The 13,505-nt window shown below is 30.9% G+C and overlaps 1 protein-coding gene across 2 annotated transcripts; it reads right to left on the bottom strand.

Annotated features, from left to right (window-relative positions):
• Positions 1-7,311: 7,311 nt before the first annotated feature.
• LOC113375037 (cytoplasmic polyadenylation element-binding protein 1-B) lies at positions 7,312-12,107 on the bottom strand. Of its 2 annotated transcripts, XM_026614993.1 has the most exons (2): positions 11,785-12,107; positions 7,312-8,704 (listed from the first exon to the last, which is right to left on the bottom strand). In XM_026614993.1, exons 1-2 carry the CDS (start codon positions 12,098-12,100, stop codon positions 7,524-7,526), a joined length of 1,497 nt encoding a protein of 498 aa, XP_026470778.1. In that variant the 5' UTR covers positions 12,101-12,107; the 3' UTR covers positions 7,312-7,523. The 2 variants fall into 2 exon arrangements, with proteins under 2 accessions (XP_026470778.1, XP_026470782.1); XM_026614997.1 differs by lacking the exon at positions 7,312-8,704 and having other exon boundaries at positions 10,478-12,107.
• Between the last annotated feature and the right edge of the window lie 1,398 nt (positions 12,108-13,505).

The raw sequence follows: 13,505 nt of genomic DNA on the forward strand, positions 1-13,505 counted from the left end.
AAATCTTATAATAAAATGAAGTAGAAGGTTTATTGTAAATGAACCGAAATCTGTCATGACGGGCCACTGTGACCTCAAAGTTACAAAACTGTATCATAAAAACGGTAACACACTAATAATTGAAATGCAAACAAATAGTTGCTAATATTTTTCACCAAGAGCACATAAAATCCCTTCGATTAAATTTATTCGCTCATATGTGCTGCGGACTATAATATATTCCATTTTATAATGAATTAAGTTCAAAAATATGATAATGATATTGTATATAAGACTAGTGTAATTATAATTACAGATTATACAATTACTCGGCATTTTTGAGTTATTTACTGTATTATTATACTGGTAAATATCTAGATTCACCACAAGAATATAGTAAAATAAATATAGTTCATTTACGATATATCATTGACTTCAACTTCATCGATTTGTCTAATTGCAAATGTTCATATTCCATTTGGCTTTAATTTAGTAAACATTTATTTGCCTTCGTTTTGTCGATTTATTTTGGTTTGCTTATTTTAATTTAATATAAAAAAACTACCAACAGACCAATAAATGATAGCATTCGTTTTTTGCCCTTGAGTTTAATATAATAATACCTAATTTATAAATAAGAAATTGATATTAAGAGTAATCTAATAAAAATTATAAATTAATGCGTACATTCGGCTATTTGATAAGTAAACACATAATGCAACTAGATATATTAAATATATATATATTAAAACATTTTTGCAATCTTATTATAAAAAATCATGGTAAAATGGTAATTCAATTTCGCAAATAGTTTCTGAAAAATAAAAACACACAACTTTGATATATGATAACACATTGGATACACAAATGTAGATAAAAGTAAAAGAATCGTATTCCGTATTTACCAATACGCTAAAATATATCTCTTGCATATAAATTCGTGCGATTTATCTTTCCGCTGCCCACGCACTGGGCCCCCCACTGCGCCTGCTGGGGCTTTCGGGTCGGCTGGCTCTTGGCCCCAACCAGCACATTTTATTTTCCTCGTTCTTTGAATTATTTCCATAATAATTTAAATAGTTTCACGACTGTCGGTTGTGTAGTGTGAGTTTGTGTTCAAAAGAATTTTGTTAAAACATTTGCAGAGATATTCATGTGTTAGTAAATTACATGGGGGTAACAATAATTTATTTACATGAAAAATGTAATGCATTCTTGTTGCATTCCAGCTTATTAAAGTATATCAACTAATGTGTTAAAAGTTATGCAACTGCAGCACTATATTTGCTCATCGTTTTATACGATCTTACTCCCAAATTTTTGAATTCATATTTTCTTGTATGCCTTCTTCCTTCTTGAAAACCAAAATCTCTGCTTTTCTGTTGCCTCATCTGAAATAATACTTTTAGTGATTCTTCGCTCTTCTTACCGAAGATCGATAGCAAATGTGTCTATAACGTTCCATTTTCTACGTCCGTATTTACATAATGATATCTGTATCAATTTTAGAATTATTAAACTACGATGTAATATAAAATTTGAACCATAACTAACTTCCATGTATGGTTTGAATTGAAATTACTCTCGTCAAACGTACAATTCCGATGAAAGTTTTACATTTGTAATTAATTTGAGAATCCAATAAAGTGAATATATGCTCCATTATGAATGGCAGAAACTAATAGAACTCTCTGTCGTCATTAAAATAATGAACAAATTAAAAGCAAAGCTTTATGTGTAATTCAGAAGCCGCACTACAAATAGATAGCAATCTGGTTGAAACACTGAATTGCAATTTTGTTTTAATGTTTTCATATCGTATACAACATTTTTTTAATATTTAACACATATCAAACTCAAAAATACAGTGATTTTAGAGCTTCATAGAGCTGCGAAGAATATCATATTTTTTGTATTAAAATTAATACAAAAGTTTCATTTATTCCTTTCTCAATAAACATTTATTTAGGTACCTAAAAAAGCATCAACATGGCGAACCCATTTTCAAGGAAACTTTTGTACTAAAGCGCGATGCGAATGCTTGCGTTTATCGCCGATCACTGAATGAGCTCGAAAATGTTTAGTTTATATGGAAATGTAATTAAAATGATTGTTGTTAGACGACGGTAAGCCGAAACTTAAACAAAAGTTTCAAACTAATTTATGCGACGCGAGGACCTGGGGTTATAAATAACGCGCTTTTGGCACAACGCCTCAGAACATAAAATGAAGAAGCTGGGGTAGAATTTTCTCATAGAAATATTAATAGATAGGGCTAAAAACGGAAAAATAGAGATTAGCAACAAACGCAAGTCTCTTCTTTTACCGGTCGATGTTTTTATCTGTTTTAGCAATTATTTCTTGCATACATGGACTAGAAATTTTAATTTTTTTTCTTGTCCATGTAATACATGCAAAATAGTACTGTCATTTTGTCCATTTTATAAGTATGTTATTTTGTCCAAAATTAAACAAAAAATAATAATTAAAATTCCACCAAACACCTGATTGTTGTAATAAAATTGATCAAAATCACCAGTACTGACATAGGTTAATTCATTTTAATTGGAATAATTACGGATATAAATAAACAGGTCCCAAAAAACACGAGAAAAACATTTCAAAATAAACTTTTCAAGGCTCGAAACAAATTTGAAATGATTACTGCGACAAGAAAGTGACAATGACGATCAACATCTGACAGGATTTTTAATATGGTTAAAAAAAACACTGTGTCAGTTCATCAAAAGTATTAAAATTAATAATTACAAAACACTATTACACTATACGCTATACAAAAACAATATTTTTTAAAAAAGAATATTACATAGAATGTCAATTTTTACACCGAGCGCTACAAAAAAGTTTATAATTAATGTGTCGCATTTAATATGTTTTACACTTAAATAATATTAGAATTATTTAGGAATTAGAATATCAGAATTCAGTATTATATGAAAAATACATATTTTTATATACCTATACATTTGTGTGTGTATGTGTGTGTGTTTATAAAGCCAAAATACATTTTGAACAGGCATTCATCAAAATAGTAAACATAGAAAGAAAACTAAATTATGTTTGTAAAAAATATTTTCAACCAAATTCCATAAGTTTCCAGTCGAAATTTGGCACTACTTCAACGGGTAAAACACTCAAATTATTTAGACACAAAACACAAAAACATTTTCAATTAAAATAATATTTCTTCAAGAACTATATTAGTTTAGAACAATATTTGATTCGAAAAATTGAATTAAAATAATCATGTCGACCATCATGCACGAAGTGTTACAATTCATTCCTACAAAATATGAATCAATTTGCAAATATCATGTTGAAGTTCGAGAAAAATCTAAAGTTTCAGTCGTTTTGTTCCATAAAAAGCGCATATTCTAACAATAAATTATATAAGTTCGTATATATCCCCACGGCTTTATTTTCTATGTTCCACTCATCAGCCCTGCCACTAATTCCCAGCTTTTCTACTATCACAAAGTTATGCCGAGTGGGATGAGTGTCAGAGGGGCAAATGTGGGAAGTACGCTTGATATGCAAAACAGTCTCTGCGGTATTTTTAAGCGTTTGTTAACAGCGTTTTATGTGTTACTTTTAAAGCGCCCGAGACTCGCTCGACTTTTGTTTCCGGCAACCGAAACGTAATAAATGTCGTGAGACGAAATGGACCTCGTTAATTTCGAGTGTTACGATGCTGGAAGCTGATATATTATGATGTCCTTCGTAAAAGTAACAATATTGCAAAAAAGGCAAGCATTCCATATAAAGTTTCTCTTTGACTTTGAAACCTATCACATAAGTACACAACAGAAACTAAAAATTGCCCGTAACATAACAATAAAAACAGAAATTTTTTTGAAGGACATTTGCAGCCCATTCGTTTTTTTCTGGCAACTTTTTGTTATATTGTAATGCATTTATATGAATACAAATTAAAATACCAACTTTAGATGATTTTTTTCAAGTGTTAATCATTTTTATAATATAAGAATAGCAAATTGAAAATTTCACTGAAAAATGAAAATAGTCTAAATGTTTGAACTTCAAAAAAAAAAAAAAACAAAAAAATCATAATTTTCATTTATATGTGAGTGAGAGATCATTCACAAATTGAATGAGTGTCAATAAGTTCGCAATTTTTTAAAATGTTATATCATCTCCAATTATTTTACATACTACTTAGCATTTACCTTCAGATTATTTCACTTGACATCATAGAGTTAGAGTTTTTCAATATATAAACAAAATGGAAGCCCCACAGTCCTCTCTGGATTTCTGTAAAACGTGAAACAACTTTAAAATTAGATCAGATTTTCTGATACTATTTAACGGTAGATATGAAAATTATGTTTGATCCAGTCTGAAATCATAATATAGTGAAAAACTCATCATGTCCTCGCAGTATCTCGAAAAATAAAATCAGATGTTTGAAGATAGTTACCATATGTAAAACGAACTAAAAACTAGCCCGATACTAACCCTTTAGATGCGAATGTCGTCCATGGACATCATCCATGAACGACATTCTTACCATCCTCGTCTACCTGTGTGTACGAATGTCATCTATGGTAACTATGGTAGCAAAACAGTTAAAAAAAAATTATATAAAGTATACTAGTTAATTTACAAATATTGTATATTTGAACTGTAAAAATTCAATAATTATAACAAAGGATATATATATATATATATATATATATATATATGTGTGTGTGTGTATGTGTTCTCTTCAAAAGGTTTCAGTTAATTCGAATTGCTGTGAATTTAACGCTCACTATGTGGTTGCACAGAGGCGTGAAACAAATAATGCAATCGTCAGTCATCCTGACAGGTGAATTGTAATTAATGAATGAATACTTTTGTAGTGTATTCGCGACTATATATTACAAATTCATGCAGCTTATTGCAAACTATATAGTATAATATAGGTTAATAAATAATTCAATTGCACAAGTATTAAACAATTGAACATATATTTATTGAACCATCAATGAATATAAATAATTTAGTACAAAATATTTCCATCCCTTATGTGGCGATGAGTTATACTAACTTCTGATAAAGTCAAAATGAAACTTATGGAACAGTTCTGTTTTAAAATACACAGTTTTCACAGAAAACATGGACTGAACATAACATGATCATCCACAACCGCGCGATGTTTACAGAAACTTTTAGAAAGGTCACTTGATACAAAACAAAGAAGAAACTTAAAACTCAATGCTGAATAGAACATTGTTTCATATTATGTAGAAACTGTGATCTGAAATTTGCAGATAATAGAAATTAGTCTTCCAATAGATAAAAAGACGCCAATGAATAATATATTTTGATCTAATACAAGTTTGTGCATCTAACTAAATGCATTTTTACTACCGGTCCATTAAATATATTTCCATCCTAACAATTTTTTAAATTACCCTATTGGTAAATGTTCACACTATATTCTTCTGAAAAAATATGAATTATTGTATATTCTTCAAATGTAATACAGAAATCATTATATAATATTTTAATAATGTGATTCAATCTAAATTGAATATTCTGGTTATTACATTCAAGTTACTTCAATCTGTTAGAAAGCAGTCTAAATATGCTAATCACAATAAAACCTACCGCAGACCTTTCGCCCTGAAATTTCATACTGCCAATTATTACGAAAATTGAATGTTAAATCTAAAATTCGTATATTTAATGCAATAAATGAATTGTGAAGCCGTAGAAAGCCCGGTCAAAAGAATAATCGTTCTCGATTTAATATCATTTCGTGGAGTCAAGGGCGTGGTCGAGAAAAGTTTAAAATCAGAGCGAATATTTGGAAAAATATGAAAACGTATACTTTTAATGCAGTCTCGTTCATTCCATATATAACACGTTAAATTTAAATGTTTATCTCCTTACATAAATTTGTATAAAATACATAAATATATCGTAATTAAATACATAAATTATCGTAAATACTGATAAAAGTTCATAGAGCTTTATTGTTCTTCAGCTAATTATGTAAGCTTTTTTAAATAAAAGGCTTATTGTGTCTTATTAGTGTAAGCTAATAGAAGCAGAAAAATCCAATGTCTTCAATGAATTCAACGTCGACTTAGTCAAAAAAAATAGTGCAGGAAAGCCTCCATTTAGGCTTAAGGGAATGAGTTTTTGATATTAGCGTATCTAACAAATTAATTACACCATCAAATTGGGCATGAGACGCTTTGCTGCTTGACAAGTGTTGAATTTTCATCCCATAAGGCCCATATTGTTAACGCTTTTTTGGCTAAAAACTCAAGAAATATTATGGTTAACCATCGTATTCACTATATCTATCATCCTGTGATTTTGTTCCCAAACATGAATTGCCACTTACTAGACACCGCTTTGTGTTAATAAATACCACTAATTATAAGAAAAAATCGCGAAAGAAGCTGAAGGAGATCGTTTTAATACTTAGTTACGTGTATGTAGAAAATTGAACTCAACATTCGTGCATTGTTGAATTGTTGTCACAAATATAAACTTTATAAAATATTCGATATGTACCCAGCAAACCCGCAGGTATTTACGATCGGCCTCGTCGTCTCTTATGTACGTTCATTGACCATATGTGTGAATTGCGCGGACTGCCTCCTGTTCGTTTGAATATATTATGCATTTTGCCGCTAGGACCTCTATGCATAAATAATAGATATACGACTTCCCCAACCATTGCTAGTTGCGATTTGAATGGACAACACAAACACAATGTACCGAAGTCTTGGATTGGTTCTTGCAATATTTTTTCAGTATGTAAAATAAACTGTGAAAATGAAAAATTGATTTCAATGATATTGAAGACGCATTATATTTCAAAAACAATTTTTCCAATAAAACCTTTTATTAAATTTTTCGATTACATAATTTTCGAATGATAAACAGTAAAATATTTTTTTCATAATTAAACATGAACAAGTTACTATGTTTTAATATATATAGTTACAACATAATGTTTTAAATTATGAACTGAGTTCAACACACTAATATGTAAATAATAACTTCCATTGATTAATTAACTAATTGATATAAAATAATACTTTGGTTAAAAATCGTCAGTGATATTACACCAAATACTAGTTAGATAAAACCAATAAAAAATGATATTAGAAACCAAATCGTCAATAACACAAAGTTTTGCTAACAAAATGTAAAACCTTCGCAAATTTAAAAATTAATTTAATTACAGACTTTAAAATACAAGATAACGAATAAAAAATTTTGATACATCTCATGATGTAAAAACACATAGAAATAAATCACATTATAGTAAAATGTATGTTTGCGAATTTATTATGGTTCACTTTTTCAATAAGACATAAACTTATGAGATGCGGAAATACTCGAGATAATATACGAAGCTGGTTCAAGTTTATTGGTAACATAACCACTTCGAAAATTAAAAATACCAACTTACAATCTATAAAATATATCAACTAATCAAACAAAACACAAAGAAGCAACAATAAATCAAACGCCGACAGTTCGACTAGGTTCATCTTCTATGGTGATTGTCTAAAGCGCTTACCAATTGGCTTATGGTCATCCTTGTTAGAGTGAAAGTATCTCCAACAAATGCAGCAATAATACTTGAAACATGTTAAATCGCGACAAAAATATAAGCCGCGAAATTCGCCGCAATTCATACAATTTGTTTCTTCCAAGTAAGGATCAAGTTGAATTATTTTATTAATACGATCAGTTTTGATCTGCACAAAAGCAGCTTTTATAGCTTTATTATAAGAAGTCGAATTACTAAAAGTAACACGAGCAGAACCCATAGGATACTTCCATCTGTCAGTATCCATACTCACAGCTAGTACTCCGTCAAAAAGATCATTCAGAATTTTAGCGAGACCTTCGGCATTCAGTGTTCCATGTATTGCTCCAACAAAAACCGTCTTGGTAGGATCAAATTGATTTATATTGTTAGGTCTAAAATAATTGCAGGAGTAAACTGATTCGCAAAGCACCCACGGTATAACTTCAATCATTTTACGCCTTGTGTTCGGAGATGTGAATCGGAAGTACCATTTCTGTTGGCCTTCATTGTTCATCTCAGTAGCACAAGCAGACAACAAACGCTTGACATTAAACTGAGACTCATAATTTAGATAAAGATGCCCCCTTGCATGTCCTGCATTTCGATCTTTTCCAGGCCATTCAATTTGCACGCGACCAAATCGGCTAAATGTCAAACATAGATGTTCGTCAGTTGCTTCCCATGGAACCCCACCTAAAAAAACTTTTGTTGCAAAATTAGATTCCAAAGTAATTAAGGGTCGTCTTGGAAGTACACCGCTCCAAGTGTGTGTGGCTTCGTACCACGTTGCAGCTGAGCGATGGGACTGAACTTTCTGATCTAATATCGAATCGGTCAGTTTCATAAATTTGTCTAAGACACGATATCTTTCAAGTCTATCACTTGCAGAAACCTGTGAGTCGTTTTGCTCCAAAATAGTTGATAATGCAGCGTAGGAGCTTCCATTAGAGGAATGATCGCCGTTCCACATATTGCGCGTACTGCGTCGATCAAAGTTATTGTTAATACGGTCGAGATCCCTGTCTGATAAATGGTTAATGAAGTCATTTCTACGCATAATGTCAAAAGCATTTGGTGTGCGACCGAAGGACGAATATCTATCGAAAGAATCATGTCGTGAATATCCATTTAGGTTCGCATCTGAAATGAAATTAACTGTAAGAATGGTATATTCATAGAATATAATATAAGTAAGAAGCATAGTAAGAACAGTTACGTATGAGTTAGTAGTGGTATTATTTTTGCTGGTATTAAAAATTTGGTAATTTTTAATATATATTATATTTAATTTTTTTTATCAAGAATCAACTACCAATTCAAAAATTCCAGGCTGCAGGTATTATATATAAAAAATAGGTGAATATATATATATATACATATATATATCTAATATATCTAAAATACATATATATATATATATATATATATATATATATATATCTCGAACAAACAGCGCTCTTTTTTACACTAATTTATAATTTGCACCAATATTTGCACTTACAGTAAGAAGAACAAGTTGGAACTATTAACACATAGTGCTATTTCAGATTTTCATATTTTAGATTTTAAATTATAATGCAGAGATGATGAGATAGACGAACCTAGTCTCGAAACGTTTGTAAAATTAATATTATTCAATAAATTAGTGCAAAAAAGAGTGCTGTTTGTTCATATTTCTAAATGTCTATGTCTAAATTCTAATATCTAAACACTCTAGAATACATTTGTTATATATATATATATATATATATATATATATAATGTTATAATTACATTTATCAACAAGGGTTACTGTAGTTTTTAGTACAATATGTAAACAATATTACATAATATATACGTATATTAGTATTAAATATTATTAGTAATAGAAAGCTGAAAGTATAAAAATTTTGGTTAGTGCATAAATGAATGGAATATGTAGAAGTAATTGGAAACATTATTAAGATTATGAAAATGAAGAATTAGTTTAGTTTTAGTCGAATGTTAGTGAATGAAAGTAGTTGATAAATGACTTACCAAATTGACAATGGCATATTCAATGCTAAAATAATCTTTTGTTTATATTTCCAAAATATAAAAAAAACATTAAGTGAATGATAATTATATTTAAGTTTTGAGTAACAATAAGTTTAACTATATATAAGAAAAAAAATACAAAATTTTAACATTAAGTTACTTAAAAAATGTTCCTCATATCAAAAACATTATTAAAAAAATGAGATCGATTTCAACCGTAATATAACATTAACATGTTAACAACCTTAAAACATAACCATTTCATGACTTGAAAAAATGAAAAAAATAAACTTCTAAACAAAGATAATCAAAGCCATTTTCACTATCCAGTCGTCATCTAAATATCACAACCAATCTATTTGCACTAAATCAGCGCATTTCTTAAATATTCCTATTCTTCAGGATTCATTTAAATCATTATAGTAAGGGCAAAATTTAATTTATTTTAATAAAATCGAAGTAAACTTCGTTTGTAAAAATAATCACTTTTATCAATATTTAAAAGACACTTATCTATGCCTCAATAATAATGTTGGGTTTAAAACTTAATGCCCAGTTAAATAGATTTAATTAATCATAAAATATTGTCTAAATAACCAACAATTTTGTATGTCGAATGTTGAGAATTAAATTATTTTAAATTTAAGCTTTATCATTAAAATGCAGTTCAGTTAATGAGATATAAAACTAATAAAATGTACTTTTACGTTGGTTTGTGCAAAATATCAGTCGTTATAGCGCATAAATAATAAAATAATTATTTTATTTTATAAAATTGTGTAAGCTGATTAGCGCATTCAACTTTTTTATAGAATAAAAAATGCCAATATATAATATTGGCATTTATACTATGTTTAAATAATATATTTACAAACCTATGCATAGGTTTAAGGTATTCGTAAATTGACGCAAGTCCTAATTTTGTGTCAGTTTATTATTCAAATAAATAATAGAACTATTTTAAATACAATTTAATTAAGATATTAGTATATGAAATAACTAGGTTAATCGTTTCATTATGACTTGCGATAATTTACTGTATTTAATTTATTTAACTATTTCTTAATTCGAGGACGTGTTGGCAAAAGACATGCCAATGATCGGACTTTTCGAGTTTCGCATAAGTGGTTTATGTGAGACCATGTTGATGTGATTCATTTGCCAGCAAGTGCGGCAAAAATAGCGGAAGCAAACCAACTCGCGGCAGAAGTAGGGTCCTTGTTGAACTCCGCATAATGAACACAAGGAATCTTCAAGATATGGATCTAATTGAACTTTCTTCGAAAATTTTTCAGTTTTGATGTCTATAAAGGCGGCAGTTATAGCTTTCATATATGAGCGATGATTGCTAAAAGCAACTCGTCCTGATCCAATTGGATACTTGTATTTATCTGTATCTAAACCTGCATAAATAACTCCTTCGAAGAGATCATTCATTATTTTTGCAAGACCTTCTGCATTTAACAATCCATGTAGAGCTCCAACAAAAATAGTTTTACTTCCATCTAGTTTTTGAGAAGGAGTACGCGAAAAGTTAGTGTCATTCAAAATCCATGGTATGACCTGCACCTGTTTGGATTTCATTCGTTTAGAAGATATTTTGTAGTATAAACAATTGTCATCAGCTTTATCGCCATAGCCCGTAGTACATTCAGACAACAAATGTCTTACGTGCTTTTCGTTTTCAAAAACTATGTAAGCAAATCCTTTAGGTTGCAAAGCATGCTTTTCTTTGCCAGGCCACTCGACTTTAATTGGACCAATATGCTGAAAAGCTGCAACTAACATTTGTTCTGTAATATCCCAGGGAACTCCTCCCAAAAATACTTTCGAAGAGTAACCAGTAATCTTGCTGCTTCGCTTAGGCAACACACCGCTCCATGTACACGTCGCATCATACAAAGATGCGCCGCTTCGATGAAATCTAGCTGCTCGGTCGAGTGCTGTGTACTCTGCGAAAGCAACAGACGGAGTTCTAAGCAAATTCTGTTCCTGTAGAAGTAAATCGAGTAGATTGACGCTGCGTCCAAAAGCTGCATCTAAAGGGGAATTCGGCGAACCATACAAGCCGACGGGAGTACCAGGACTCGCAGCAGCACTTCCTAAACTTTCAGTGTAAGACGAACGTCGGTGTAAATTGCGATTATTATACCTCCAAGAATGCTTTGAGCGTTCTTGGTTACTTTGAATCGACTCAGACCTACCATAACGAGGAGGCGTAGAGTACGAATTATCCATCCACCCTCCGGACTGCGGAGTTTTCACTGGTGTCGATATACCGTCGTTAAAGTAGTTTTTAGGCGGACTACCCACTGGATTCACATCACCGCAACTAGAAGACAGAGTGGTACTCCTAGGTTTGTTCAATCCAAACAGCTCGGTAACGGTAAGGGTATCTCCTTCCTGAGGTGAAATATGACCAGCATTTCCTCCGCTCAGTAAAGAATTGATTGACTGTCGCTGCAGTATCTCTGTTGAATTAACCATATCAGGATTCCAGTATGAAGAGCCTAAGTTCATCTGGGTCATATCTGTAAACAAAAGGATATGAAAAATTATTATTTTACTTTTTTTTCATTTTTTTTTTTTAATTTTTACAATTCATTCAAAATAATAATTGGTAACGACGAGTAAAAAATTTATTCAGCGCCGACAACTACAATTTTATGGTAGGAAGCATCACTAAAAATAAATTTATAGTTTAATATTGCTCGTTGCCCACGTTAGGTAGATCAATGAATTCTTGTCACCTAGAACTAGAGATACGGTCCTTTCCTACAACTTGGCCGCTATATATCATTGGGACCCCTAGGAATGGCGAGAGCAATCCACAACTGACAAACGTTCGCATTATATAGGTTTACAGACGCAACCTTCCTTCGAGAGGGTGCCCCATGGATAACGTATGGGTGGAGAAATCAATGCGTGCCCCACAAATTCCTCACCCCTAACCGATTTCGAGATTGAATAGCTAGAATTGCATATATTAATAAAAGGAGTTCACATTTGTGTATAATAATAAGAAGAATATATAATTGCACCTATTAGTGAAAATCTTGTTGGTATTTTAAAGAAGTGTGATACTGTAAAATCTAGTTCAAGCGAATTCATTATCAAACCAAAACATTCAGATAAGCTGTACAGTTACAAAGTTTTGGTTTTGTGTAACCTCGTCCTGGGAAAGTTCAAAGTAAGATGAAAATATACTGTAGAATTAGAACTCCTCTGTGAACTAATGAATATGTTCTTGGTGCGTCGCGGAATACAAACTTGCTGATAATTATGCATCAAATAGCTCGTATATGTTTTCGAGAGAAGTTCTGAATTCTCTTTCAAAAGTTGTAGATTAACTGCGTACACGAGAGGTTTGAGGTCGTAACCATGTGAAATCATTTATATATCTATAGGCATAATAGACGAAAATTACTTTATTGCATGCAATTACTTAGTGCACATTAATGTTGTTGATTCAATCAAATAGCAATTTAATGTTTTTGTGCAATTTTCCACGGTGCACATCTTTGAAATAAATACAAAATAACTACAATATTTTTAGAGAAATTCTTATATGATCGCGCTTTTAAAAAATCAGAGCCACAATTAATAAAATCCATATAAATGTATAAATTCTTATGTATTCACTTATTAACTTCCCGTAGGGTAAGTTATTGTAATGGGCCGAAAATCGGAATCGAAAATTTTTACATTTCTCGACGTTTTGAAGGTTTCTGAACGTTTTGGTATACCTCAGAAAAAATGGATGTGTGTGTGTGTGTGTGTGTGTGTGTGTGTGAGTGTATGTATGTATGGATACAAATTTTCGCCCACGTTTTCGGGCGTACGGATTAACCGATTTGAATGGTTCAAAAAACATTCGATTCCTATTCATAGGGAAAAGAGCTGATTAGTTTTTGGCAAAGGCAGG

This window comes from Ctenocephalides felis, unplaced genomic scaffold, assembly GCF_003426905.1.
Source record: "Ctenocephalides felis isolate EL2017-DRISC unplaced genomic scaffold, ASM342690v1 CF-g0.4_SCAFFOLD_00845, whole genome shotgun sequence".
In the NCBI taxonomy this organism is placed as follows: domain Eukaryota; kingdom Metazoa; phylum Arthropoda; class Insecta; order Siphonaptera; family Pulicidae; genus Ctenocephalides; species Ctenocephalides felis.